At 68.1% G+C, this 22,723-nt stretch overlaps 3 protein-coding genes across 3 annotated transcripts; all 3 read right to left on the bottom strand.

The window, feature by feature from the left end:
• Positions 1–5,239: 5,239 nt before the first annotated feature.
• Positions 5,240–11,693, bottom strand: CILP2 (cartilage intermediate layer protein 2). Its single transcript, XM_086627530.1, has 9 exons — positions 11,633–11,693; positions 10,110–10,208; positions 9,542–9,814; positions 9,113–9,295; positions 8,560–8,718; positions 8,195–8,455; positions 7,969–8,077; positions 7,725–7,882; positions 5,240–7,632 (listed from the first exon to the last, which is right to left on the bottom strand). The coding sequence occupies exons 1-9, from the start codon at positions 11,691–11,693 to the stop codon at positions 5,240–5,242; spliced, it is 3,696 nt and encodes a 1,231-aa protein (XP_086483656.1).
• A 1,165-nt stretch (positions 11,694–12,858) lies between these two features.
• Positions 12,859–18,944, bottom strand: YJEFN3 (YjeF N-terminal domain containing 3). The gene is made up of 6 exons (XM_086627813.1): positions 18,898–18,944; positions 16,159–16,267; positions 14,525–14,635; positions 14,317–14,430; positions 13,706–13,856; positions 12,859–13,073 (listed from the first exon to the last, which is right to left on the bottom strand). The coding sequence occupies exons 1-6, from the start codon at positions 18,942–18,944 to the stop codon at positions 12,859–12,861; spliced, it is 747 nt and encodes a 248-aa protein (XP_086483939.1).
• Positions 18,945–19,698: 754 nt separating this feature from the next.
• NDUFA13 (NADH:ubiquinone oxidoreductase subunit A13) lies at positions 19,699–21,109 on the bottom strand. Its single transcript, XM_086627757.1, has 5 exons — positions 21,016–21,109; positions 20,833–20,911; positions 20,404–20,475; positions 20,249–20,318; positions 19,699–19,953 (listed from the first exon to the last, which is right to left on the bottom strand). The coding sequence occupies exons 1-5, from the start codon at positions 21,107–21,109 to the stop codon at positions 19,834–19,836; spliced, it is 435 nt and encodes a 144-aa protein (XP_086483883.1). The 3' UTR covers positions 19,699–19,833.
• Positions 21,110–22,723: the final 1,614 nt, after the last annotated feature.

Below are 22,723 nucleotides of genomic sequence, written 5' to 3'. Positions count from 1 at the left end.
GGAGAATATGGGGGTTATGGGGTATTGGGGTACCAGGGGTATGTCAAATCAGGGGGCATGGGGTACTCACGGTGTTGGGGTACCAGGGGTATGTCAAATCAGGGGCATGGGGTACTCAGGGTGTTGGATACCTGGGGTATGGAGAATTAGGGGTATTGGGGTACTTGGGGTAGAAAGTAACTGGGGTGTAGGGTGCCTGGGACAGGGGCTACCTGGAATATGGGCTGCAGAACATAGGATATGGGATATGGGATGTGGGATGTGAGATGTGGGATGTGAGATAAGCGATGCCAGATATGGGATGCCAGATATGGGATATGACATCCAAGATATGGCAACATGGGATATGGGATAGGGGCTGCAGAATATAGGATGTGGGGTGCAGGATGTCGAATATGGGATGTGGAATATGAGATGTGGAATATGGGATGCAAGATATGGGAATACAGGAGGGATTCAAGATACTGGATGTGAGATACGGGACACAGGATGTGAGAATATGGGATATGGAATATGGGATGTGGAATGTGAGATGCAGGATAAGGGAGATGGGACCTGGGAGATGGGATATGGGATGTGAGATGCAGAATGTGGGATGTGGGACTGGGGATGTCACCGCACCTCACACCAGAGCTGGTCACCCAAATAAATCCAAGTTTGGCCAAGGCGGTGCCTGCCGGGAGCAGGCCAGGCTGGTGCCACCGTCCCTGCCAGCGTGACCATGCTGGGGAGCTGAGACCCCCCTGGCACAGAGCCCTGGCACAGGCAGCCCAGCTCCGGGGATGCTCCTGCCACATCCGGGCACGTGGAGCCGCGGCCACGGCCTCACCTTTCCTCCCCCCCCACCCCTCCCGAAATAGCTGTTCCGCTTTTAGCCGTTCTGTTCTGCCGCTTCAGGCTGCGAAATTGAAAACACACAAAATATTTACCAAACTTGCAGTTTTTTTGAGTCAGATTCTCGACATCTGGAGAATGAAAAGGCTCTGGCAGGTTCGGCGAGCTGTCAGCGTGAAGGCTTGAAACGTGTTGTTATTATTATTTATGGAGCCCGAAGAGGAACGAAGGCCAAAGGTTTCAAAAATAGCTTGAAAAAAAAAACGGGAATGGATGTTTTTTCCAGAACCAGCTCACTTTGAACAGCGACATATTGAGCTGCGACTCTTCCAAAATATATCGAAAAAGCAACTGGGAGAGGAATGTGCACCGGGCAGCGCTGCCCCGGAGCCGCCCGGCGCGATGGGGCTCGGCCGGCGTGCGGCATCCTGGCTCAGCCCCGCTTGGGCAGGCGAGCGGGGGTGCTCCGGGCAGCCCCTCGCCCTCTTCCCGCTGTTTTCCCCCCAAATTCCGCCTTCCAACGGCCTCTTTCCCAGGGAACACACGGCGATAGCCCCCGTTCCGGGAGGGGTTGGGGGTCTCTTACCTCCGGCTTGTCCGTGTTTGAGGAGCGGTTGTTTTCCTGCTCCGGCAGGTTGTCCGGAGGGAGCGCCCGGAGCGGAGCGACGTCTCTTGGCCAGATGGCTGGAATTCAGCAGCTGGATCCCGCCTGGTCCTGCCATCGCGGCAGAGACAGGGACCTGGCACCTCCCGCATCCCACTGTGGCCGGATGCCCAGGGATGCTCCAGATGCCTGGAGATGCTCCAGTTTGAGGTCCCCAGGGATGCTCCAGTTTGGAATCTCTGGCGATGGTCCAGTTTGGGATCCATGGGGATGGTTCAGTTTGGAATCCCCAGGGATGCTCCAGTTTGGGGTCCCCAGGAATGCTCCAGTTTGGGGTCCCCAGGAATGCTCCAGTTTGGAATCCCCAGGGATGCTCTGTTTTGGGGTCCCCAGGGATGATCCGTTTTGGGGTCCCCAGGGATGCTGTGGTTTGGGATCCCTGGAGATGTTCCAGTTCGGGGTCCCCAGGGATGCTTTGGTTTGGGATCCCCAGGGATGCTGTGGTTTGGGGTCCCCAGGGATGCTGCAGGGCAGGGCAGGGGGGAGCCGCCGCCTCTCCCCAGTGCGGGTGCCCTGGGCAGGATGTGGCCCCTGACGCAGCACCACCGGATGTGCGCGAAGGAGCGCAGGCAGCGAGGAGGGGGCACGGGGGCACATTTTTGGGCTGCCAGGGGCCGGGGCCAGACGCGGGGGCAGCTCAGCCATGGGGAGGTGGTTGGGCAGCGCAGAACCCCCCCAGCACCTCGGGGGGGCTGAGAGGAGGGTCCCGGGGTGGGGGTGGGCAGCACCTCTGCTCTCCCCTTTCATCCCCTGCCAGCGCCTGTTCCCTTTCAGCCGTGCGCGTGAGCTTCCCTCCTATTTTGAGCCGTCTTTTCGGCCAGTTTCTTTTATTATTTTAATTCAGGCACTGTCATTATATTTTCCATTATTTAAAAATACAAAAAAAAAAAAAAGAAGAAGAAAGGGAGCGAGCGAGCAGCTTCCCGAGGCCCTTTCCAGCTCCCGGCTGCTGCTCAGAGCAGCTTTTGTTCCCGGCCAGCACCGGGACGTGCTCGCGGGGCGCAGCGCGGCGGTACCCCCTTCCCATAGTCCTTCCCCACCATGGGGCCAGGAGGGGTTTGGGGGGGATGGACACCAATGTGGGGATGCTGTTGGGTGGGGGGTCAAGCAGGGGCCCTGGCAGCACCGAGGGATGTGCCCATGTGCCAGCACAGCATCCTGCTCATCGCGGCTGGGCTCTGGCAATCCCTAATTGCTGGTCGGGGGGACCCACATCACCCCATCATTTGCCCAAATCCGAGAGGGGGATCCCGGGTATCCTTCCCCACCCCCCCAGCCTCCCACCTGCCTGTGGCAGAGCTGAGCTGGGAGCGTCACTTGTGCCAAGAGGCTGAGAAAGCCAAAAAAGGGCAGTTTTGCTGCCAACATCGTCACGTTGCAGAAAACCCCTCTGGGTTCTCCATCCCACAGCCTGCGGGTCCCATGGGGAGTCCCCACGGGGGTCCCCACCCCCCTGGTACCCCACTGCGGAGCCACCATGGGTCGCGCAGAGCCGCGTGCCAGTGGTTGGTGCTAACGATGATGAGAATTAGAGATGAAAGTGTCCCAGCTGGAACTGTGGGCGCGCAGCCCCGGAACCAGCCGGCACTGGGCGGGAGGTTTGGCATCACCTGCAGCCAGGAGGGGCCGGGGGGTTATTTTGGTACCCGATGATGCTCCGCAGCACACGGGTGGGGTGCGGGTCTGGCCGGCCTCAACCAGCACCGAGGGCACCCGGGGCCAGGGTGGGGACCGAGGGGCTCCTTGTCCCCGGGGCCAGAGGGTGCGGGACCCCCAGGATGGGGTCTGGGGGTTCAGCTCCTGCGTGGAGGGTCGCACGCCCTGGGGTGGGGAGAGCAGCAGGAGGATTTGGCTGGAGCCCCCAGCCCAGCCCCTCACCCTGGGCAGTTTTCCAGCCCTCAGGACCGGGAGGCTGGGCTGGACCCCCAGCACGGACCCGCCGCAAGCCCGGCACATCCCTGCCCATGTGCCCCTGGCAGCAGGGGGGAGCCCCCGGCCACCCCCTCGCCTCTCCCCAGCCCCCAGTGCCCGGAGCACCCCATGGCATGATGCCAGAGATCCCAGCTGGTGCCATGCTGTGATCCAGTGAGACAGAACAGGACACAACTGGGAGAAAATGGGGGGGTAGGACCCCCGCCATGAGGTCACAGCATTTCCAGTGCCGCGGCGTCGCCCACCCGACGTGCCAGCATCCAGCCGTGGTGGGCATCCATCCAGGCAGGATGGGGAGAGGGGCTGGGATTTGGCTGCTGGTTTGGCCAACGCTCCCCCCGTGCCGTCCCCCCACTCCGTTCGCCCCCCCCCCCGCCCAGTACCTCGTGTCCCCTTTGATCTCACGAGCGGCCGCATCCAGTATAAGGGGGAAAAAATGCCGCGTCTCCGCCAAACCGCGGTGTAAAAGGGAAACGTCCCGGGGGCCAGGGTGGGGGTTTGGCCCCGTAAACACAGCCTGTTCCATTACGGCATCCGCTGGGATGGGTGGGAGGGGGCACAGGGCAGGGGATGCCCGCGAAACCCACCCAGTGCCATGAACCGGAGGGGACGGCGGGATGCCAGCTGGACGGACAGACCCCCACCCTTTGCCCTGGCTGGGGTCACCCAGTGGGTGCCCAACTCCTTGCGCTGGGCACATCGCCGTGTCGGCGGGGAATGGGCTGGATGGGGCCCCCCCCTTAGGCTGCCACGTCCCCCAGCCGCGGGGAGCTGGCACGGCTCCCCCCGTGCCGCCGCCAGCGCCTGAACCGGGCCCAATGCAAACAGGAGCTGCCGGGACGGTGCTACCGTGTGGGACGGGAGGCGATGGAATGGGGGGGGGGGGACACACAACACCCACATCCCTGCGTCCCCCCACCCGGGTCTGGGCACCCCCGGAGAAGCCCGGCAGCCAGGCGGGTGGAGACACAACCGTATATTTCGTTAATAAATAATGTACAAATCCGCACGCGCCCGCGGTGCCGCGGGGCCACATCCGGCCATCGCCCAGGAGGTGGGGGGGGGGGGGGGATCCCCGTGGTGGGGAGGGGTCTTCAGAAATGCCTTTTTTGTTTGGTTTTTTTTTAATCTCTCCTGGGAAAAAAGGTAACTGGGGCAAAACGCTCCCCGAGGGCAAACCAGCCAGGTGGGTGGGGGGCAGGATCGGGCCCGCCCAGGCTCAGCTGAGCCCCCCAGGAGCTGACACCGCGTTGTGCCAGGGCGGCGGGCGCAGGGGGAGCCCCTGGTCCCCGGCCTTGGGGGTTCTCCCCAAAAGAACCCCCCTGTTTCCCTGGGGGGGTGCAGGGGCGCAGCGGGGGGTCCTGGCACCCTCGGTCAGCGCCAACCCTGGCATGGGACCCCAGCCGCTGGGCATGGGGAGAACACTGGGCAGGGGCCCCCCTCCCATCGCAGCCCCTTCCCCTATTTGCTTCCACCCCCTCTTTTATTCTGTTTTATTTGAACCCGGGGGGCCGTGGCCCCGCTGCTGGCACCGCCAGCGCCGCGGTCCCCGGGGCTGAGCACCAAGAGCTGCCCCGCACGGGGCTGGGGGCAAGGGTGGGGGCAGCGCCGGGTGAGGGGCTGGCGAGGGGTGCCCGCTGTCCCCCCCTCCCCGCAGCCCGCTGCCCCGCTGCCCCCTGAGGGTCCCGCTCCGCGTGTGCCCCCCCCCCACCTCGGTCGTTATAAATGAGTGCGGGTACAAGCGACGGCGAGAAGGGAGGGCAGAGCTGAGCCAGGGATGGGGGGCACGGCGGGGGGGGGCCGCAGCGCTCACGGCTGCCCCCGCATCCCGTCCATCCTCTGCCGGCTGCCGGGGGTCTGGCGAGCGGCCGCGGGGCCCAGGGCTCGGGCGCCGGAGGCGAAGTCCATCACCTCGGGGGGGGCCCGGCGCATCTCGCTGGCCCCCATCTCCTGCCGGATCTCGGCCAGCGCCTCGGCCGGGGCCGTCAGCAGGCGCTGGAAGAAGCTCTCCTGCCCGGCCGGCCGCTCCTGGCAGGTGAAGGTGACGGCCGTGCCGGCGTCCGCCTTCATCTCCCGCGAGAAGCCGTCGGAGGTGCCGTCGAAGCAGCGGCCGATGGCGATCTCCTTGGCCAACCGCGGGTTCTGGTCCGTCACCGTGTAGATGCCGTAGTTGTGACCCAACGGGTCGACCGGTGCCAGCATGGTGAAGGCGGCCGTGTGGTTGTTCTCCGCCACCGGCGGGTGACGGCTCAGGTACTCCCGGAGGAGCCCGTTGACGGCCGTGCGGCGGCAGCTTCCCTGGGGGATGATGGAGACCAGGGTGCGATCCACCAGGCTCTGGTCGAAGAGCATCCCGCTGCACTTGAACTCCACGCAGGCGCCCGAGGTGTTCTCCAGCGACGTGTCCCGCACGCTGCGGGTGTCCCGCAGCCCGTAGAGCTGCCCCCGGGTGCGGGGGTGGCTGCCCCCCACGTTGCGGGACCTCACCATATACTCCTGCGGCCCCTCGATCTGCACCTTGATGAAACAAGCCCTGAACTCCTGAGGGTTGGGCCACCACGAGAGGTAGTCACCAGTCCAGGAGGTCAGGTCGCTCTCTGTGAAGGGCACCACGTTGTACTCGTACTTGTCCACCTCCACGCGGTAGAAGCGGAGGTGGTTGGCGCTGACCGGCGCCTCCTCGCACTCCTCGAGGCCACGGTAGGGGTAGATGGGACCGTTGGTCTCATCAACATTATTGGGGTCAGGCTTGGCCACGTTGATTTGGAAGGCTGTCTTCTTCAAGTTGGGGTCATCATGGTCCGACCGACGGTAGCCCAGCTTGCCCAGGTAGGGCTGGGACACCCCAATGGTGTTGGGGTTTAGAGTGGGGCTGGAGGCCACGGCTTCCAGCTCCTCCCCGCCCAGCATGGCGGTGACGTGCGCCGAGTAGGCGTCAGGGCGCTGGCCGTCGCAGAAGGCGGGCAGGCAGGCGCCGTTGGGACCCGTCACCACGCTGTCGAAGCGACCCCATGCCCGGGGGTTGGCGGGGTAGCCAGGCTGGGGCTCCAGGTTGACCAGGCTGATGACCACCCCTTCCAGCTGTTCGTAGGAGTTGAACTTCTCATTGCTGTAAGCCCTGACCTTGACGAAGCACCGGCGGTCCTCCGGCACGTCCAGGTTGAAGAGCCGCCGCTCCCGGATCTCCAGGTTCCCCACCAGGAAGGTCCTCTCCTCCCTCTTGCCCCGGCTCCCCGCAGCCGGCCGGAGGACCCCCTCCTCCTCCCACAAGCCGGTCTCGGGGTTCAAGGACCACAACTTCATCTTCCGCAGGTGCTCCGGCATCCAGACCTGCCCCGCGTCCATCCGCACCTCCACCGGCCCCGTCTGCAGTGCCGCGCCGGTCTCCCCTTCCTGAAAATCCACGGCGAACATGCCGTAGGTCCGCAGAGGGACGATCTCGCCCTCGGCGTTGGCGAAGCTGAGGTCACTGGAGGCGGCGCCGGCCGTCGCCACGTCCCTGGGGTCCAGGAAGGTGACGCTGGCTTTGACGGTGCCCGTGAAGACCTCCCCGGAGGGACGGAGGAAGGTGCCAGCGGGAAAGACGAGCTCCCCAACGGGCTCCCGGCCACTCGCCTCCCCCAACGGGATGGCGTTGCTCCGGCTGCTGTCCAGATCCACCGGCTCCTTCTTCCGCAGCATCTTGACCTCCTGGTAGACGGCACCGCCGCGGCGGTTGAAGGGCAGGACCTTGATGGCATCCACGAACCTCTGCTGCCGGTCGACGAAGCGTGCCACCAAGCGCTGCGTGTCCGGCGGCACCTCGATGGTGAAGGAGCCCTTGTAGCCGGTGAAGCCGACCTTCCTCCCCCCGAGGAAGATCTGCCCGAAGCGCAGGGGCTCACCGGTGTCGGCCGCCGTCACCCGGCCCTGCACCAGCACGCGGGGCTGGGCACAGGGTCCGCAGCCGCACTCGGCCACCACCTTGACGGGCAGCGGGGAGCCGGCGCAGGGGATCTCCCGCATCTCCATCCTCCGCACCCCGCAGCAGCGCCCCGCGTCCGCCCTGCAGCCCGAGCGCTCGGCCGGGCCGCCGGCACACGGGACGGGCGGGCAGCGACCCACGTTGTAGTAGCGGGAGCCGGCGGTGTCCAGCTGGCACTCGCCGGGCAGCTCCACCAAGCTCGGCTCCGGCTCCGGCTTGCAGCTCTGCTGGCCCTGGGCTGGGGGGGACGGCGGGGTTAGGGTGACTGTCCCCATCGTGCGCCCCATCCCAGCACGGCGCGGTGGCTGACGAAGCCCGTCCCGTTCTCACCCAGCACGGTGAGCTGTGCCGGCGCCGATCTGATGGCACCCGCCTCAGAGCTGGCTTTGCAGTGGTAGGTGCCAGCCTGCGCCGGCACCAGCCCCTGCAGCACCAGGTGGCTGCCGTACCGGTGCACCGTCCGCTCCAGCAGCGTCCCGTTGTGGTACCTGCCGGGATGGGGACGGGGTCAGTGGGGACGTGGCCTTTCCCCACCACCCCAGTGCCAGTTTTCCGCCACCCGGACCCCTCTCACCAGTAATATTTCTTGGGGACGGGGGTGCCCGAGGCTTTGCAGCAGAAGGTCACGTCCTGCCCGGCCACCCGCACCTTGGCCTTGGGGTGCAGCACCATGAAGGGCTTCTCTGCCAGGGAGGAAGGTGGCAGAGGGTGCAACCAGCCGTGGCCGCCCCCCCGGATCTCTCCCCGTCACCCTGGAGGGGTGCACGGCTCGACCCCCCGCCCCGTGCCCAGCTGCTCACCCAGCCTCTGCAGCACCACAGTTGCCACTGCCACACCGGAGCCGTTGGAGACGACGGGTGCCAGTCCCGTGGCGAAGCCCTCGCGGTGGGCGCTGACGTTGGTGGCGGTGCCCTCGCACAGCCCCGTTGCGGTGAAGCGCCCGCGGGCGTCACTACGGGCCAGCAGCACCGGCGGGCGGCCCTCCAGGTAGACATGGGCATCTGGCAGCGCCGCGCCGGTGGCGGAGACGACGGTGCCCTGCAGCGTGCGCTCAGGGCAGGCTGCGGGGTGGCACGGTGCTCAGCCCCCGCACCGCCAGCAGCCGGACCGCGCGGGTGTGGGGGGGCACCGCGGAGGGGGTCCCCGCGTCCCCAAGGGCAGGTACCTGGGCAGGGCGAGGTGGCACATTTCTGCACCTCGGTGGGGCGGCCGGCACACGGCGCCTTCTTGGTCATCTTACAGCTCCGGCGCCGGACGCGTGTGCCCGCACCGCCGCAGCTGCGGGAACAGGGACCCCAGGTGCCCCACTCTGCCCACGCCGACTCTGCAGGGCACACACCGGGTGGGCATCAGGCATCACACTCCCCCCTCTGAGCCCCCAGCCCTGGGGACACCAGGGGGTCCCCTCACCCTGGGAGGCTCCATCCATCCACCCGTGCCCCGGCCAGCCCCGGCTCGGCTGCCGCGTGCCCCTGCCAAGCTATTTTTACCAGCGGAGCCCCTGTTATTGCAATTAAGCTGACGAAGTGTAGGCGGCAGCGGCTTCGCCCCAGGAGTTGCCGCGTTGGCATGAGGGCAACCGCCGCGCGCCAGCAGCCTGCGGGACCCCTCGTGCCGCTGGCGGCGGGGACCAGGAGAGGAGCTGGAGGTGGCCAGAGCCAGATGGTGAGAGGTGGCTGGGGGGCAGGTGGGTGCCGGTGGGGTGCGGGGGTCCGTACCTGGGCAGGGGCTGGCGCGGCACGGCCGGCGCTCCACGGCTTTGCCCTTGCACTTGAGCTCCTTGAGCGCGGCCGCCCGCCGGGCGTTGACGCAGCGGCGGGTGCGGGTCTGGGTGCCGCCGCTGCTGCAGGCGCTGCGTGAGCAGGGGCTCCAGGAGGACCAGTGTGACCAGTAGATGTACTCTGGCCGGGGAGGGGGGGGGGCACAGAGGTGTTAACTGGGGACCCACCACCTGCGCCCATCCTGCGTTGGGATGATGCCCAACGCCGGCACCCGCGGGGTGATAGATGGAGGGAGGGGGAGCGCTTGGCAGCACCCAGTGGGATATAGCGGGTGTGGGGGGGGACAAGCAAGGAGTGAGCTCAGCTATGGGGATGGACCCCCCCCACCAAAGTGCCAGCGGGGTCCGGGGCAGGGGTCTCACTCACCCAGCGGGCAGAGGAAGCGGACGTGGTAGTTGGAGCAGGTCTTGCCCGGCGGCTGCTCCTTGTTGACGCAGCGAAAGCCCTTCTTGGGGCTGGCATGCACCACCTCGCCCACCGCTGCCGGCAGCTCCCACCCGGTGGTCCGCGCCTGGATGGCCACCGGCCGCCGGCAGACGCGCTCGCCGTAGTAGAAGCGAATGGCGTCCAGGCTCTCGTAGTCGCCGTCCCCCCCGGGGTGGTCGATGTTGAACCAGGACGTCCACTCGGCCCCCCCGCCTGGGACAGAGCCAGCCCTGAGCCCCCCACCCCGTCCCTAAAGCACCCCGGGGTGTCAGCGGGGTTGGGGGCACCGAGGGCTGCTCAGACAGAGGACGCGTGGGGAGGAGCTGGGGGACGTGGCGTGGGGACCTCGGGGAGCGCGGCGGGGTGGGCACTGCGTGCCCGCTGCGAGGGTCCTTTGGGGACAGGGCAGCGGGGGGAGATGGCACCCCCTGGGCTGACGGGAGGAGTGGTGGCCCATGGGGGGTCCCCAGTGGGACGGTGTCCGGCGGGGGCGTGGGGACAGCCGTACCTGCTGTGTCCAGGTCGAGCTCTGCCAGGCTGGGGGCTGCTTTCCAGGGCTTCCCCGCACCCCCGCTCTTGCCAGGCTCCGAGTCGTTCTCCAGGGGCTCTGGGGGATGCAGAGGGTGAGAGCCCCCGGCCCCGGGACCCCCTCCCTGCAGCACCCAACAGCACCCAGCCGGTCCCTTGCCGAGCTGCGGGCACCCAAGCGAAGCACAGCCAGTGCCAGGACGTGCCATGTCCCGGCGGGGATGGGGAGCCCCTGCCCTGAGCCCGCCCCAGCCCCACATCATCAGCCAGGCGAGGGGCGCAGGGCAGGATTTACCAGATTTACCGGCTCCAGGGGGCCGGGCTGGTGTCACCACCCAGGGACGGACCGAGGGGCGGCCGAGGCTGGTGCCGCGTGGCGAGTGCGGCCACGCCGGGGCCCACGCCGCGTCCACGGGCTGCATGTTGGCGAAATGCTGCCTGCGAGCTGCCAGCTGCTGCCCAGGGCGAGCTCGGCCCCGGGGGTGGCGGGGAACGGGGAGACGAGCCGGGGAGCCCACGCACCCGCCACGAGCCCGGCGTCACGCCGAGCCCCAGCAGCCAAACCGGGGGGCGGCAGGAAATTGGGCTGTAAAACCACAACCGTGGGGCGGGCGACCGCGCTGGCAAGTGGAGATGCCACCATGGCAGCGGCCGGACTGGGTGGAGGGTGTCCCCCAGCCACATCCCACGGGAGTCACCCCCGGGGGGGCCGGGGTTCTCAAGGGTGGCCCTGCCCCTTGCGTGGGTCCAGCCATGCAGGGGGGGACGGATGCGGGGAGCAGGTCCCTGGAGAGGAACCTGGACCCTGGTGTCTGTCACCCATGGGCACCGGGCAGGATGTGACCAAACACCCGAGACCCCTCCCCCGTGCAGCCTGGATCACTGTGAGGACCCCAGGGGCATGTAATGCCCCCCCCAGCCCTCCCGGCATGCAGCGGGCACCATCCCACCAGCAGCAGCAATCCCATGGCACGGGGGTCTCGGCTCTGCCACCCCCGTCCCCCCACCCAGATAGACGGGACCTGGGGGACAGCGGGGACCCGCTGCAGCCCCCATCCTGCCACTGGATGCGTTTTGTCCCCAGACTCGGGACATTCCCAGCTCAGCCCTCAGCACCTCACAGGGACCCCCGCGGGGCTGGGGGGCAAAAAGCCCCCACCGAGGAGCCAGGGTGGCCGAGCCAGCCGGGGCTTCCCGCAGGTGCTCGGCCATTGGGCAGGGCCAGTGGGCATGTGGCGGGGGGCACAGCCCCGTCCCACCGGTGACACGGTCCTGGAGCCCGGCCAATGCATCTGCCCACCGGCAGATGCCAGAGGGACCATGACCCTGGTGCACCGCTGACCCTGGCACACATCTGGCCCTGGCACACATCTGGCGAGCGCTCAGCCCCATCCCCATCCTGCCCCGCATCGCCGTTACCGGTCCCCAGGAGGGCACGGATGCCACCGGTCGATGGCACAGATGGGTCCCCACACCTTGGTTAGGCGGCAACCCCGGCCTTACCTGGTGCTCCGGCACCGTGCAGGACGGTGAGAGCCAGGAGGGCCAAAGCCAACCCCCCCATGGCTGCCCGTCCGGCGGCGGCTCGGCCGGCGACTGCGAGCGCGGCGGCACCGCGGGTCTATATATGAGGCCTTTCCCCCTCGCGCCGGCAGACAGCAGCAATCGGCTCCTGGCACGCGAGGCCGTCGGCTCTGCCGCCGCTGGATCGGTGTCAAGAGGGAAGCGGGAAGGAGCCCTCCCCGGTGAGCCGGCCGCGCGCTGCCGCTCGCCGCTCCAGCCCGGGAAACTTGAGGGTTTGTTTTTGCAAAGCTGCTAAAATTGGATGCGTTTGGGAATGCGGCGGGGAGGGAAGGGAAAAAAGCCCGAGCGAGCCCGACCCTGCGGTCGGGGCCGGGGTGCCAGCGCTCCCCTGGCACCTGCTGCCTTGGGGCGCAGCGGGCTGGGGTGGGGGGGGGGTGTCAGTGGGCGCCCGTGCCGTGACCCGGCTCACGTGGCTGTGCCGGAGCCGCCCGTGTGCCGACGCGGAGCTGGAGCTGAGGCTGCGCAGAGCTCGGTGCACCCATGGCCCCAGTTGCCCACCCCGGGGCTGCGGGGTGCAAAGAGCCCGGCGGTGCTGGTGTGTAATGGTGAGCGGGGAGTGATGGGTGGGGACCCCCTGGATCACCCCCAAACCGCGGCCGCCCATGGTTTGGGACAGCAGCCCCCTCCCGCAGCCCAGCCAGCGGAAATCCCAGCGCGTTCCCTGCATTCCCCGAAACTCCAGCTGCACCCAGCTCCCCGGGGAGGGGAGGCAGGTCCCAGTGCCGTGTCGCGGCCGAGGCCACCCTCTCTGCTGGGACAGGTGGGCACGGTCCCCAGCGGTGGCTTGTCATTGCCCTCTCTGTTAATTGAAGCCCCCCACAGGGAGGGGGCTGCCCGTGTGGGGGACAGGGACCCTTCCCCAGTACGTGCGAGGGTTCCAGGCTCTGGGGAGGGTGTGACAGCACTGGGGACCTCACAGCCACCCATGGGACCCTGGTGGCTGCCCATGTCCCCAGGCAGCGGGGCTCAAGCCGCGTCCGTCCCCAAAATCAGGCTGGCGACAGGTCCCAGGGGACGTGGCACAGGGGGTCGAACTGGTGCGGAACCGAGCGGCGGTACGAGCCCCCAGCCCAAACCCTGCCAGGACGTCACCAGCCCCTCGCCCCGTGCAGACACTGACCCCCGGGGAAGAGCCACCAGCAGCTTTATTGGCGGGGGGCTCGCAGGGCCACCACGCACTCGGTGCCAGGGTACTCGGGCGGGTTGAGCTCGAACTTCTTCTGCACGTCGTACGGGAGGAAGCGCCCGGCCACGAAGTGCTGGCGGCCCAGGAAGCGGCGGGCACACTGCTTGGGCGCCGCCAGTGACACCAGGACATCGGGGCTGATCCCGCCGCTGCTCCCGGCCTCCACGTCCCACCCTGCAACGGCAAAGAAAAGATGCGGTTTGGGGTTCGGGGGTGACCCCCGGGGATGTGATGCTGGTGGCAGCGCTGAGCCGGTGGAGGGTGCTCTGGGGTGGCGGAGGTGGGGAGGGCACAGGGGTGATGGGGCACGGGTGTCCCCCCTTTGCAGCACCGGCATCGCTGCCCTGGGCGGCTCCGGCTGCGTCTTGGCACCACGCGGGGTTTTTCTTGGTGGGGATTCACCGGCGGCCGTGCCGAGGGCTCCTGTTTGCTCCCGCGGCGGAGCCGGGGGGGGACGCGGCGGGGGGGGGTGATGGCAATTCCAGGCCTGGCTACCAGACACCCGGGTGTTTTCAAATTACATCATGTCTCAGTTCGGGGAGTTTGTTATTTACCGTGGATGCCCTGAACGCATCCGCGGGGAGCAACTGCCAGCGCCGGCTCCCGGTGGGGACGGTGCCAGGCTGGGAGGGGGGTGTAGCAGGGTAGGGGGGGTCCCCAGGGCTATCCCTGCCCTGGGAAGGCACCGTGGGGGCTCCCCAGCCGCCCACGGTGACGCCACGGTGGGCAGGGTGACGAGCATGGGGTGTGGGGTGCAGGACCCGGGGCGGGGGGGGGTCCCATCCTGCCCGGGGGGTGCTGAGGACCTGAGGGCACGTCCAGGCTGACGATGGGGATGCGGATGTGCTTCAGGGTGGCCAGGATGGCAGCGCAGGGCTCCCTTCCCTCGCCCGCCTCCGCCTCGGCACCCAGCACAGCGTCCACCACCGCGTTGTAGGCGTCGTTGATCAGCTGCACCTGGTGGGGGGGGGACACGGTGGGCAGCGGCTGGGGGGGGGGTCCCACAGCCCCCACCCACCATGGGATGGGCACCGAGCCCCGCGCAGGGATCTCATCTTCCTGCCTAAATAGGCTCACCCAGCCAAAAAAATGTATGTGTGTCCCCCCAAGCCGAAGCGGGAGGGGGGGGACGAGGGGCGCGGTGGCGGGGCAGAGCTCGGCACGCCGAGACGTGCCGCCCCGGCCAAGGCGGCGCTTTCGGGTCACATTCCTCTCGCCGAGCCCGGCGCTTCCAACAACAACAGAGCCGGCGGTTGGCGGGGCCGCCGCAGCCGCCGCTGGATTTCGTGGCATCCCCGGGCTCCCAGCAGAGCCGGGGGCGGGTTGTGGGGGGGGGGGGGAAGGGTAATAAAAAAAAAAAAGAATAATAAACTCAATCACATCAGCCGGTGAGCGCGGCGGTGCCGGGGGGGCTCACCTCGGTGGGGAGGTAGGAGAGGAAGGGGATGTCCATCTTCTCGCACTGCGTCGTGAAATCCCGATACAGGGGGTCCGGGGAGCGTTTGGGGTAGAAGATGGTGGGCTCGTAGTCCTGTGTGGTGGAGAGCAGCGATGCGGTGGTGGAGCCCGGCACCGCTTGGGGATGAAGAGGAGGAGGAGGAGGAGGAGGGGAGGAAGGTACCTACAAAGATCCGCAGGTGTCGGGCACACACCAGCCCGATGGCCCCGTTCTGCGCCGGGCCGCACACCACCAGCACCGTGGGCTGCTTCCGCGGCAGGGACGGCAGTGGGAAGGCCTGTCGGGAGCAGATGGGGATGGGTCAGCCCTGGGGATGGTGCCCAGCACTGGTGGGGGGGGACATCTGGGCTTGAGGGGCAAACGGACCCGCGGCAGGGATGTGCTGCCGGTGGGAGCACCGTGCGTGGTGGGATGGGGATGATGCCCAAAGTGGGATGGGGTTGGCACCCAGAGTGCGATGGAGATGGCACCCACGGCAGGATGGGGCCCATAGTGGGATGAGGATGATGCCCATGGTGGGATGCAGATGGTGCCCACAGTGGGATGGGGAAGATGCCCCAGGTGGGACGGGGCCAATGCCCAGGCCAGGTCTGATGCCCGGGGCGGGACGGGGCTCCCCGCCAGGCTGTGGGGAGGTGGCCGCGTGCTCCACATACCAGCAGCCTGCGAAGGGCGGCTCTGTTTATCCATTGACGGATTTTTTCCTGCTCACGGAACCTGGCTCCTGGTCCTGGTCCCATCCAACCGCCAGTGACCCGAGCGGCACGGCCCGAGCAGCACGACCCACGCGTGGCCACCGGGGTGCTGGGCGAAGCCGCGCTTGCCCGGCCCTGGTCCTGCCCCAGCCACCCTGCCAGCAGCCGTGGGGCTCCTGGGGATGTGCCAGGAGGGGATGATGCTGGGGACCCTGGCTGGCACCCCAGCTGGGGTCCACAGATTCTCTCCCTGGCTCAGACCCCGCGAGGAAGAGGAGGATGCGCGGCTGCAGGAGGAGGATGCTCGGCCCCGCTCTCCTGGCTGGGGCTGGCAGTGGAGCCAGGGATGCCGCGATATGGGGGGGTCCCTGGAGGAGTGGGCAGCCCCATGCCATGGGACCAGCCTCAAGGCAGCCACAGGATCCAGAGAGGCTCCAACACCCAAATATTTCCCCTCCCCGGGAAACTCCTCTGCCCCTGGGGAAGGCGAGGGCAGAGCACGGGCCAGACCCCTCCAGTGGAAAAGCTGAGCTGGGCACAGAGCTCACCAGCTGCGAGGCACAAAGCCACCCTTGATGCTGCTCCTTCCCTCGCCATTCCTGCCCAGAGGATGCTGCTGCCTCCTCCTCCTCTTCCTCCTCCTCCTCCTCTTCCTCCTCGCACCCAGAACTCGGGGGTCCCAGCAGCAGGAGCGTTGCTGGGGAGCCCCGGGGATCCCCCCCAGCACCCTCCTCCCCGCACACAGCGAGGGCAGCCAGTGCCTGGCAGTGCCAACGATCCAGGGAAGGGCTGAGCATCCCCCTCTCATGGTGGGTGTAACCCACCACCCTGAGGGTCCCCATTTCATACTGGGGGAATGGCAGAGGGTGGGTGAGGAGCCCAACCCACCCCCCCCCAGGGAGAGGCTGCAGCCCTGGCACAGCCTGAGCGACACGTCCTGCTGGGCTCTGCCACAGACCCCTGGCTGTCCCCTGTCCCCAAACCCTGGTCCAGGACAGGGGGGTGACCACAGCCAGGGGTGGGAAAGGCCACAAGGGTGGGGGAGCAGCCGGCGGCGAAGCCCCCAGCCCCAGCGGGGTGTCCCTGGCCCCACTGGCCGCCTCACCTTGGTCACGGCCATGGCACAGGCGTGTCCCCAGATCTCGATCAGCTGCTGCCGCCCAAACCGATAATCCTCCAGCAGCTCCTTCTCGATGGCCTCCGCCTCCGCCTTGCTGCGGGGAGCGGACAGCAGTGAGGATGGGGATGTGCCCCCACCCCTGGCACCGAGCCCCTTGGGACCCCACTCCGGCCCCAGGGCGCCGGGCAGGGGATGCTCGGGGGCATCGGACGAGAGGGCTGGCGGCTCGCAGGGCTCAGGGTGGGCACAGCCGACTGCTCCGGGCTTGGGACGTGAGCGGCCGGAAGATTTGGGGGCCCAGCACCGCAGGGTGGGGGCTGCATTTCGTGCGAGGTACGGCCCTGGCAGCGTCCCCGGGCTCGCGGGGATCGGGCTGTTACATAAAAGCGAACAATGCTGCGGTTGTTCCTTCGCTGCCAAGCCCAAAAGTTGGCAGAGCCGGGGAGCCTCCACATCGGACAATAATTGCTCACATCTGTTGGCTCACCTGCGCCGCGGATGGGAACAGCGTGTGCCGGATCCAGCCCACCGCCGCCGCGCTCCTTGAGGAAGGGGATGGTGAAATCCGGCCCCCGGGAGAGGCCAGAGTCGGGATCCCAGCGGTGCAGGGGTGAAAATCCGCAGCCCCGTGGGGGAGTTGGGGGGCTCCGGCCATGTTCCCGTTTTGGGGGGTGCACACTCACACCTCGCTTGGTCCCAGCCATGGGGAGGGGACCCACCAGCTCCCCACCACAGGAACTGGGAGCTGGAGGGGTTATGGGGCCGGGGTCCTGCCGGGTCCCTGGCCATGGGGTGGCCCCGCACTGTCCGTGGTGACCCCACGGACCAGCCATGTCCCCTGGGTGTCCTGGCAGCCCCCAGAGACCATTTAGATCCGACATCCCCTGGTTGTTCTGGCAGACCCCAGGGAGCCCCCATTTCCCAGCCATCCTGGGTGACCCCACCTCACCCCACTCCCTGGGTGTCCTGTCAAACCCATGGACCCCACAGACCTGCTGTGCCCTGGCCCCTCTGGCAGCTCCCCCAGACCCTACAGACCCCATCCCTTGCCATGCTGCCAGATCCCATTGACTCCATATCCTCTGGCTGGCCTGGCTGACCCCATAGACCCCCTCACCCACCCCCCAAGTCCTGGCAGACCCCACGAGACCCCCGTGCCGTGGCCATCCTGGCAGAACCCCAGAAAAGCCTAATCCATCCCATCCATCCATCCCATCCCATCCTGCCCCATCCCATTCCATCCCACCCCATCCCATCCCATCCCATCCCATCCCATCCCATCCCATCCCATCCCATCCCATCCCATCCCATCCCATCCCATCCCATCCCATCCCATATCCTTTGGTGCCCTCTAGTGAGGCTCAGCCCGGCCCCAGCCCCACACCAGGGTCCTAGGGGCAAATAGTGGGGCAAAGGGGCCAAACGCAGCCCCCGGTGCCCCCCCGGGCCGGGGCTGGCACAGCTGCGCTGTCGGTCGCCCCACAAAAGGCACGTTTCGGCTCTGACAAAATTCCCCGGTTCTGCTCCAAGGGGAACATTGTCTGTAATCGCTGCTGGCAGCGAAACCTGGGCCCCGGCCCGGGCTGGCACCCACTGTCCTGGCACCGTCCCCGGGGAGGGGGGGGGACACAGCACGGGGCTCCCTGCGGGCCTGGCTCGTTGCCCACCCAGAGAGCAGCGTCCCCCCCTCCAAAAAAAAAAACCCTGCTCTGGGCTCCGTGTTCGCTCCCAGCCCTTCCCGGGGCTGAGAGCTTTGGCTTTGCTGTAGGGTCTGGGGACCCTGGGGGGGCGGAGGGGTCTGCTCCCATCCCCTGCGCAGAAGTGGGTGCCCCTCAAAGCCCGGGGAGACTCAGTAAAGCCCCGTCCGACCCAGTTCAACCCAGTTACCGGTGCGTCCCGGAGGGGCCGGTGGATGGCGGGGGCTGCTGTTGCACCCATAGGGCAGAGGCCTGGGGGGGGGGGGCGGGCAGGAGGGAGAGGAGCCGAAGGAGGAGGGGGTCGAGAGCATCTCCTGTGCCCCCTCCCGTGCCCCGGCCCCGGGCACCCCGGGCTCCGCATCCCCAGTCCGCGTCCCGGCTCCGTGCCCGCTGCTCGTCCCTCCTGGGCACCGCTCGGCTGCGGGACCCCCCCGCCCCCGCCGGGCTGCAGGCGGGGGGGACACCGGGGGCAGCAGCCCTGCCCGGGGCCGGGGTCCCTCCGGCGGGTCCCCCCCGCGCCGCTCCCCGCGCGCCCGCCGGAGCCGTCCCCGCCGCAGCCATGGAGACCCGGGATGCAGTTGCTCTGGCAACCGAGGCTCTTTGGGTACCAGCCCCCCTGGCCCCCCGGCTCCGGGGTGCGAGAAGCCGGGCTGGGATCGCCCCGGGGGACCGACCGTCCCGGGGGACACGCGTGGGGCCGGAGCGGCCCCGTCCCTGCCCGGAGGAGCCCGGGGGCATCAGAGGGGGCAGGAGCCGACCCGAGGGGGGTCCCGCCTCACCACCGGGAGCCCCCAGGACCCTTCCGGGGTCCCCATCACGTCCCGCGGAGACCCGGCACCGGCCGCTTCCCTGCGGGCAGCGGGGACCAGCCCAGGGTGCGCCGGGGGGGGGCACTGGCGAACCGCAGCAGCCCCGGTACGGGTGCACGGTGATGGGCACAGGTGCGGCGGGACTCCCGGTACCCGCCCGGGGCTCCCATGGCGCGGTCCGGGAGGGCTCCCCGGGGCCGGGGGGGGGCCGGACTCACCTGAGGTACCGGGGGGGTTCCCGGCCGGGGCCGGGCACGGAGCTCATAGCGGGCAGCGGGACGGGGCAGCAGCGGAGCCCTGCGGGAGCGGCGGCGGCGCGGACCCCCGGCTCTTCGCAGTGCCGCCCGGGGGAGGTGGCTCCGGCTGCCCCCGCCCCGCCTGGCCCCCCCGCCTCCACCGGGAGCATCGCCCCGGCCCCCGGCCCGCCCCGCGCCCCCGCCCGGTGCTGCCATCGGGGACGGGCACACGAGCAGCGGCACCCGGTGCGGGGGTGCTGGGCGGCACAAACCGTGTCCCTGGGACCCCCCCCATCCCCAGCCCGCAGAGGGGAAGCTGCCCACACCCCGCAGCGGCCCCGGGAAGCACCTTCCCCTCACCCCGAGCAATGGGAACGTGTCAAAGCCTCAAACCCGGCGGTTTGCAGCCCCCCACACCCCTGTGAGGCATCAGCGAGCACGGGGCGAGCCGAGAGCCCGCGGGGCTGCCCCCCACCCACCCTCCGGCCCCCCATCCCCTGCCAGACCCTGACACGGAGGGATCTGTCCCCGCTGCAGGGGACAGGCAGGGCAGGGAATGCAGGTACCCGGCTTCACTCGGGCACTTGGCATCTGGAGCACAACCCGGCTCAGCCACACAGCGACTGGCCACCTCTCGCAGCCCACCCCACACTCCCACCCCAATCTGGGGCTCCGGGAGCGAGAGCCGGGACCCCCCGGGCACACACAAGCCAGAAGAGCAGCGAGTGCCCTGTGAGCAGGCCAGTTTCCCACTGGGGGATACAGGAACACGCACAACACCACTTCCAACACCGCGGATCCGAGTGGTTTTAATAACAGACACTGGGAACAGGCGCCCCCGCCACGGCACCGGGGGAGGTGGCAGCCCAGGAAGCACTGTGCCAGGCTGTGCCAGGCTGTGCCAGGCTGTGCCATGCCTCAGACGTAGTACTGCAGCCCGAACTTCTCGTTGTCCAGCTCGCTGGTGGGGCGCAGGTAGTAGAGCTCGTCCAGCGTCGGGGGCACCCAGCGGTCGGTGTGGAACACGGATTCGCCAACCTGGGGTGGGGGGAGAGCCGGAGAGGGGCCGGGCACAGCCGCCTCGCAGCAACTGGTGTGCCCCCCCTGCGGTCTAAGCCCTGACTAGGGGGGGCGGAACGAGCTTCACGCCACAGCGCAGCCCCCCACACCGGTTCCTGGGGGGCTTCTTCAAGCTCAGCCACTCGGAGCTTTCCAAGAGATCCCACCCAGACCCACTGGGATGGCTGGTTCCCACCCCAGCTGCACTGGGGATCACTGGGAGGCAGCCCCTGGCACAGCCCCCCCCCTTCCGGAGCACCTGGGAGTCACAAACCTTCCAGCCGGGAACGTCCTTCATGATTTTGGCCTCTTCGTCCAGGTTCTGCCGCAGCAGCCGGAGGGTCCTGCCGGACAGAGCAGGGCTGAGCCCGGTGCGGCGGGACGCAGCGCCCGGCAGAGCCCCCCCCCCCCGCCCCCCGGTACCGGTACCTGCGGTCCGACTCCGCCTGCAGCAGCGGCATCAGCGCGATCCGCGCCTCCAGGTCCTCGATGAGCAGCCGCCTGCGCCGGGATGGGACGGGGGGGTCAGGGCTCAGCGGGGAACCGGTGCCGGGGGGGCCCGGGCGGTGGGAGAGCACCGGGGATGGGCCGGGAGAGGGACTGGGGGGAGCAGGTCCCGGGTGGGGGGGAAAAAGGAGATGGGGGGGCGGGGAGATGAGAGAAATCCGGGAAGGGGGGGCGGAACCGGCGCCAGTGCCCTGGGGGGGGGGGGGCGGAACCGGAGCCCAGTCCCGGGGCCGGGGCAGAACGAGGTGGCAGAACCGGGGAGCCCCGGGCGGGGCAGACGGGAGCAGCGGGGCCGGGCGGAAGGTGCCGGGAAGGGCCCGGGGGGGCGCCCCGGGGGGGGGCGGACGGCACCTGCGCTCCCGGTTCCACTTGACGAGCGTGTAGTAGCCCAGCAGGAGGCTGCCGACGCCGAGCGCGAAGAGGCTGTAACCTGCGGGGGGGCCGGCGGTGAGCGGCGGCACCGGGGAACCGGCGGGCAGCGGCCCGGGCCCGCCCCGCGGGGCCCCCCCGGCCCCGCTCCCGCCCGCCGCCCACCTGAGACGCCGCGGCGCGGGAGGTGCCGCTTGTAGTCGACGGGCCCGTACCCGCCCGGCGGCGCCATGTCCTGCTTCACCTTCGGCGCCGCCATCCCGGCGGCCGCGCGACGTCACTTCCGCCGCGCTCGCCGGGAAAGCGCCGCGGGGTGGGGGGGGGGCGCCACGTGACAAACCCGCCCCGCCCCGCCGAGCGGCGCCTTAAAAGGGCAACGCGGGCGGCGAGCGCCGGTGGGGCCCACCCGTGCCCGTCCCGGGGCGGGCACCCAAATAACCGCGCGCCAATCAGCGCCCCCAGCCTCCGGCTGTGCTCTGCCCACCCCCCCAGCCCGAAGGTCCCCCCAGCTCCCGGTGGCACCGCAGCCGGCACCCACCAGTCTGTGCCAAGCCCCCCCCAGCCCCGGGGGTCGCAGCTGTGCCCCGCACCGCAGGGCAGGAGGAGGGCGAGGACCCCCGCAGGGCCCCGCACCCCCAGGAGGGTTTTTCCCCGCACCCTCCAGCTCTATAAACCCTCGGAAGCTTCAGATCAAGGTCACTCCTGTCTTAATCCCTAATCGGTGGCCGTAATCCCTCGGTTGCGGCGGGGATTTTATAATCTGGCAGATGGCACGGCCGAAGCTGCCAACCGAGATGCTGGGGGCAGCCCCGGGTGGGGGGAGAGGGCACCCTGGGCAGGGGGGACACTTGGGCCAAGCCTCGCGGGCAGCAGCTCCCGCCTTTCTCCAGCACCGCTTTGCTCCCCGACACCGGCGGGATGGGAGCAGGATCGCTGCCTCCCAGCCCAAATCCTGCAGCTGGGATCACTGGGCTGGGGGGCACAGAGGGGCCCCCAGCTCCCCCTTCCACCCCGGGGGCCAAATTCCTGCGTTTGACTCTGACCGGCTCTGGCGGCGTCGCAGGACCCGAGTCGCAGGGGACGGTGCGGGAGGGGGGTCGGGGTCTTTGGGGCAGGGGGGTTGCACAAATGGGATTATTTCCACAAATGGGATTATTTCCACAAATGGGATTATTTCCACAAATGGGATTATTTCCACAAATGGGACGCATCTCATGAGGTTTCCAGGCACCACCTGAACCCACAAACGCTGATTTACGCTTCTCTAGGACTGTCCCCACAAAACCTCATGGATAAACAGCATTTATCCCTGGGAGGGGATTCCTTGTTCAAATACTCATCATTTAGGCAATTAGGGCTTTTGCCAAGTGATAGCTCCATATTCCCATGGGATGTGCCAGGATGGAGAGGGTTTGGCAGGATCCAGCAGCCCCTCACCCACCTGCTCCCTGCCCCGGATCCATCCCATTCGTTCCAGTCTGGGATGGCCTAAAAATGCATCGAGTGCCTCGTTTTCCATCATTGCCAAAGCCCGGAGAGAGGAGCGGGGGCTTGACCCAAAAAACAGCTTTTTAATATTTTATTTGTGTTTAAAAGGGTTTTTTCTACATCCCTGCCTGGTACGTCCTGAGATGCTGCGGCGGCAACGAGGGGCTCCCTCCTTCGTCCTCCTCCTCCTCCTCCCTCCCGAGGGATTCAGCTGCTGGGGGCATCCTATAATTTCCAGCGGCCGCATTTCCTAATGCAGCCCCTAAACCGGGAATTCTTCAGGGTGGACTGGAGTGGATTTAACCCTTCAGATGCCGGCAGGATCTAAATCAGCGCGACAGAATTACCTCGGTGACTCTTGAGGACTCCGACCCCGTCGTATCCA

This window comes from Tauraco erythrolophus, chromosome 28, assembly GCF_009769465.1.
Source record: "Tauraco erythrolophus isolate bTauEry1 chromosome 28, bTauEry1.pri, whole genome shotgun sequence".
Classification (NCBI taxonomy): domain Eukaryota; kingdom Metazoa; phylum Chordata; class Aves; order Musophagiformes; family Musophagidae; genus Tauraco; species Tauraco erythrolophus.
The sequence above is the reverse complement of the archived record's forward strand: the minus strand, read 5'-3'. Positions and strand labels throughout refer to the sequence as shown.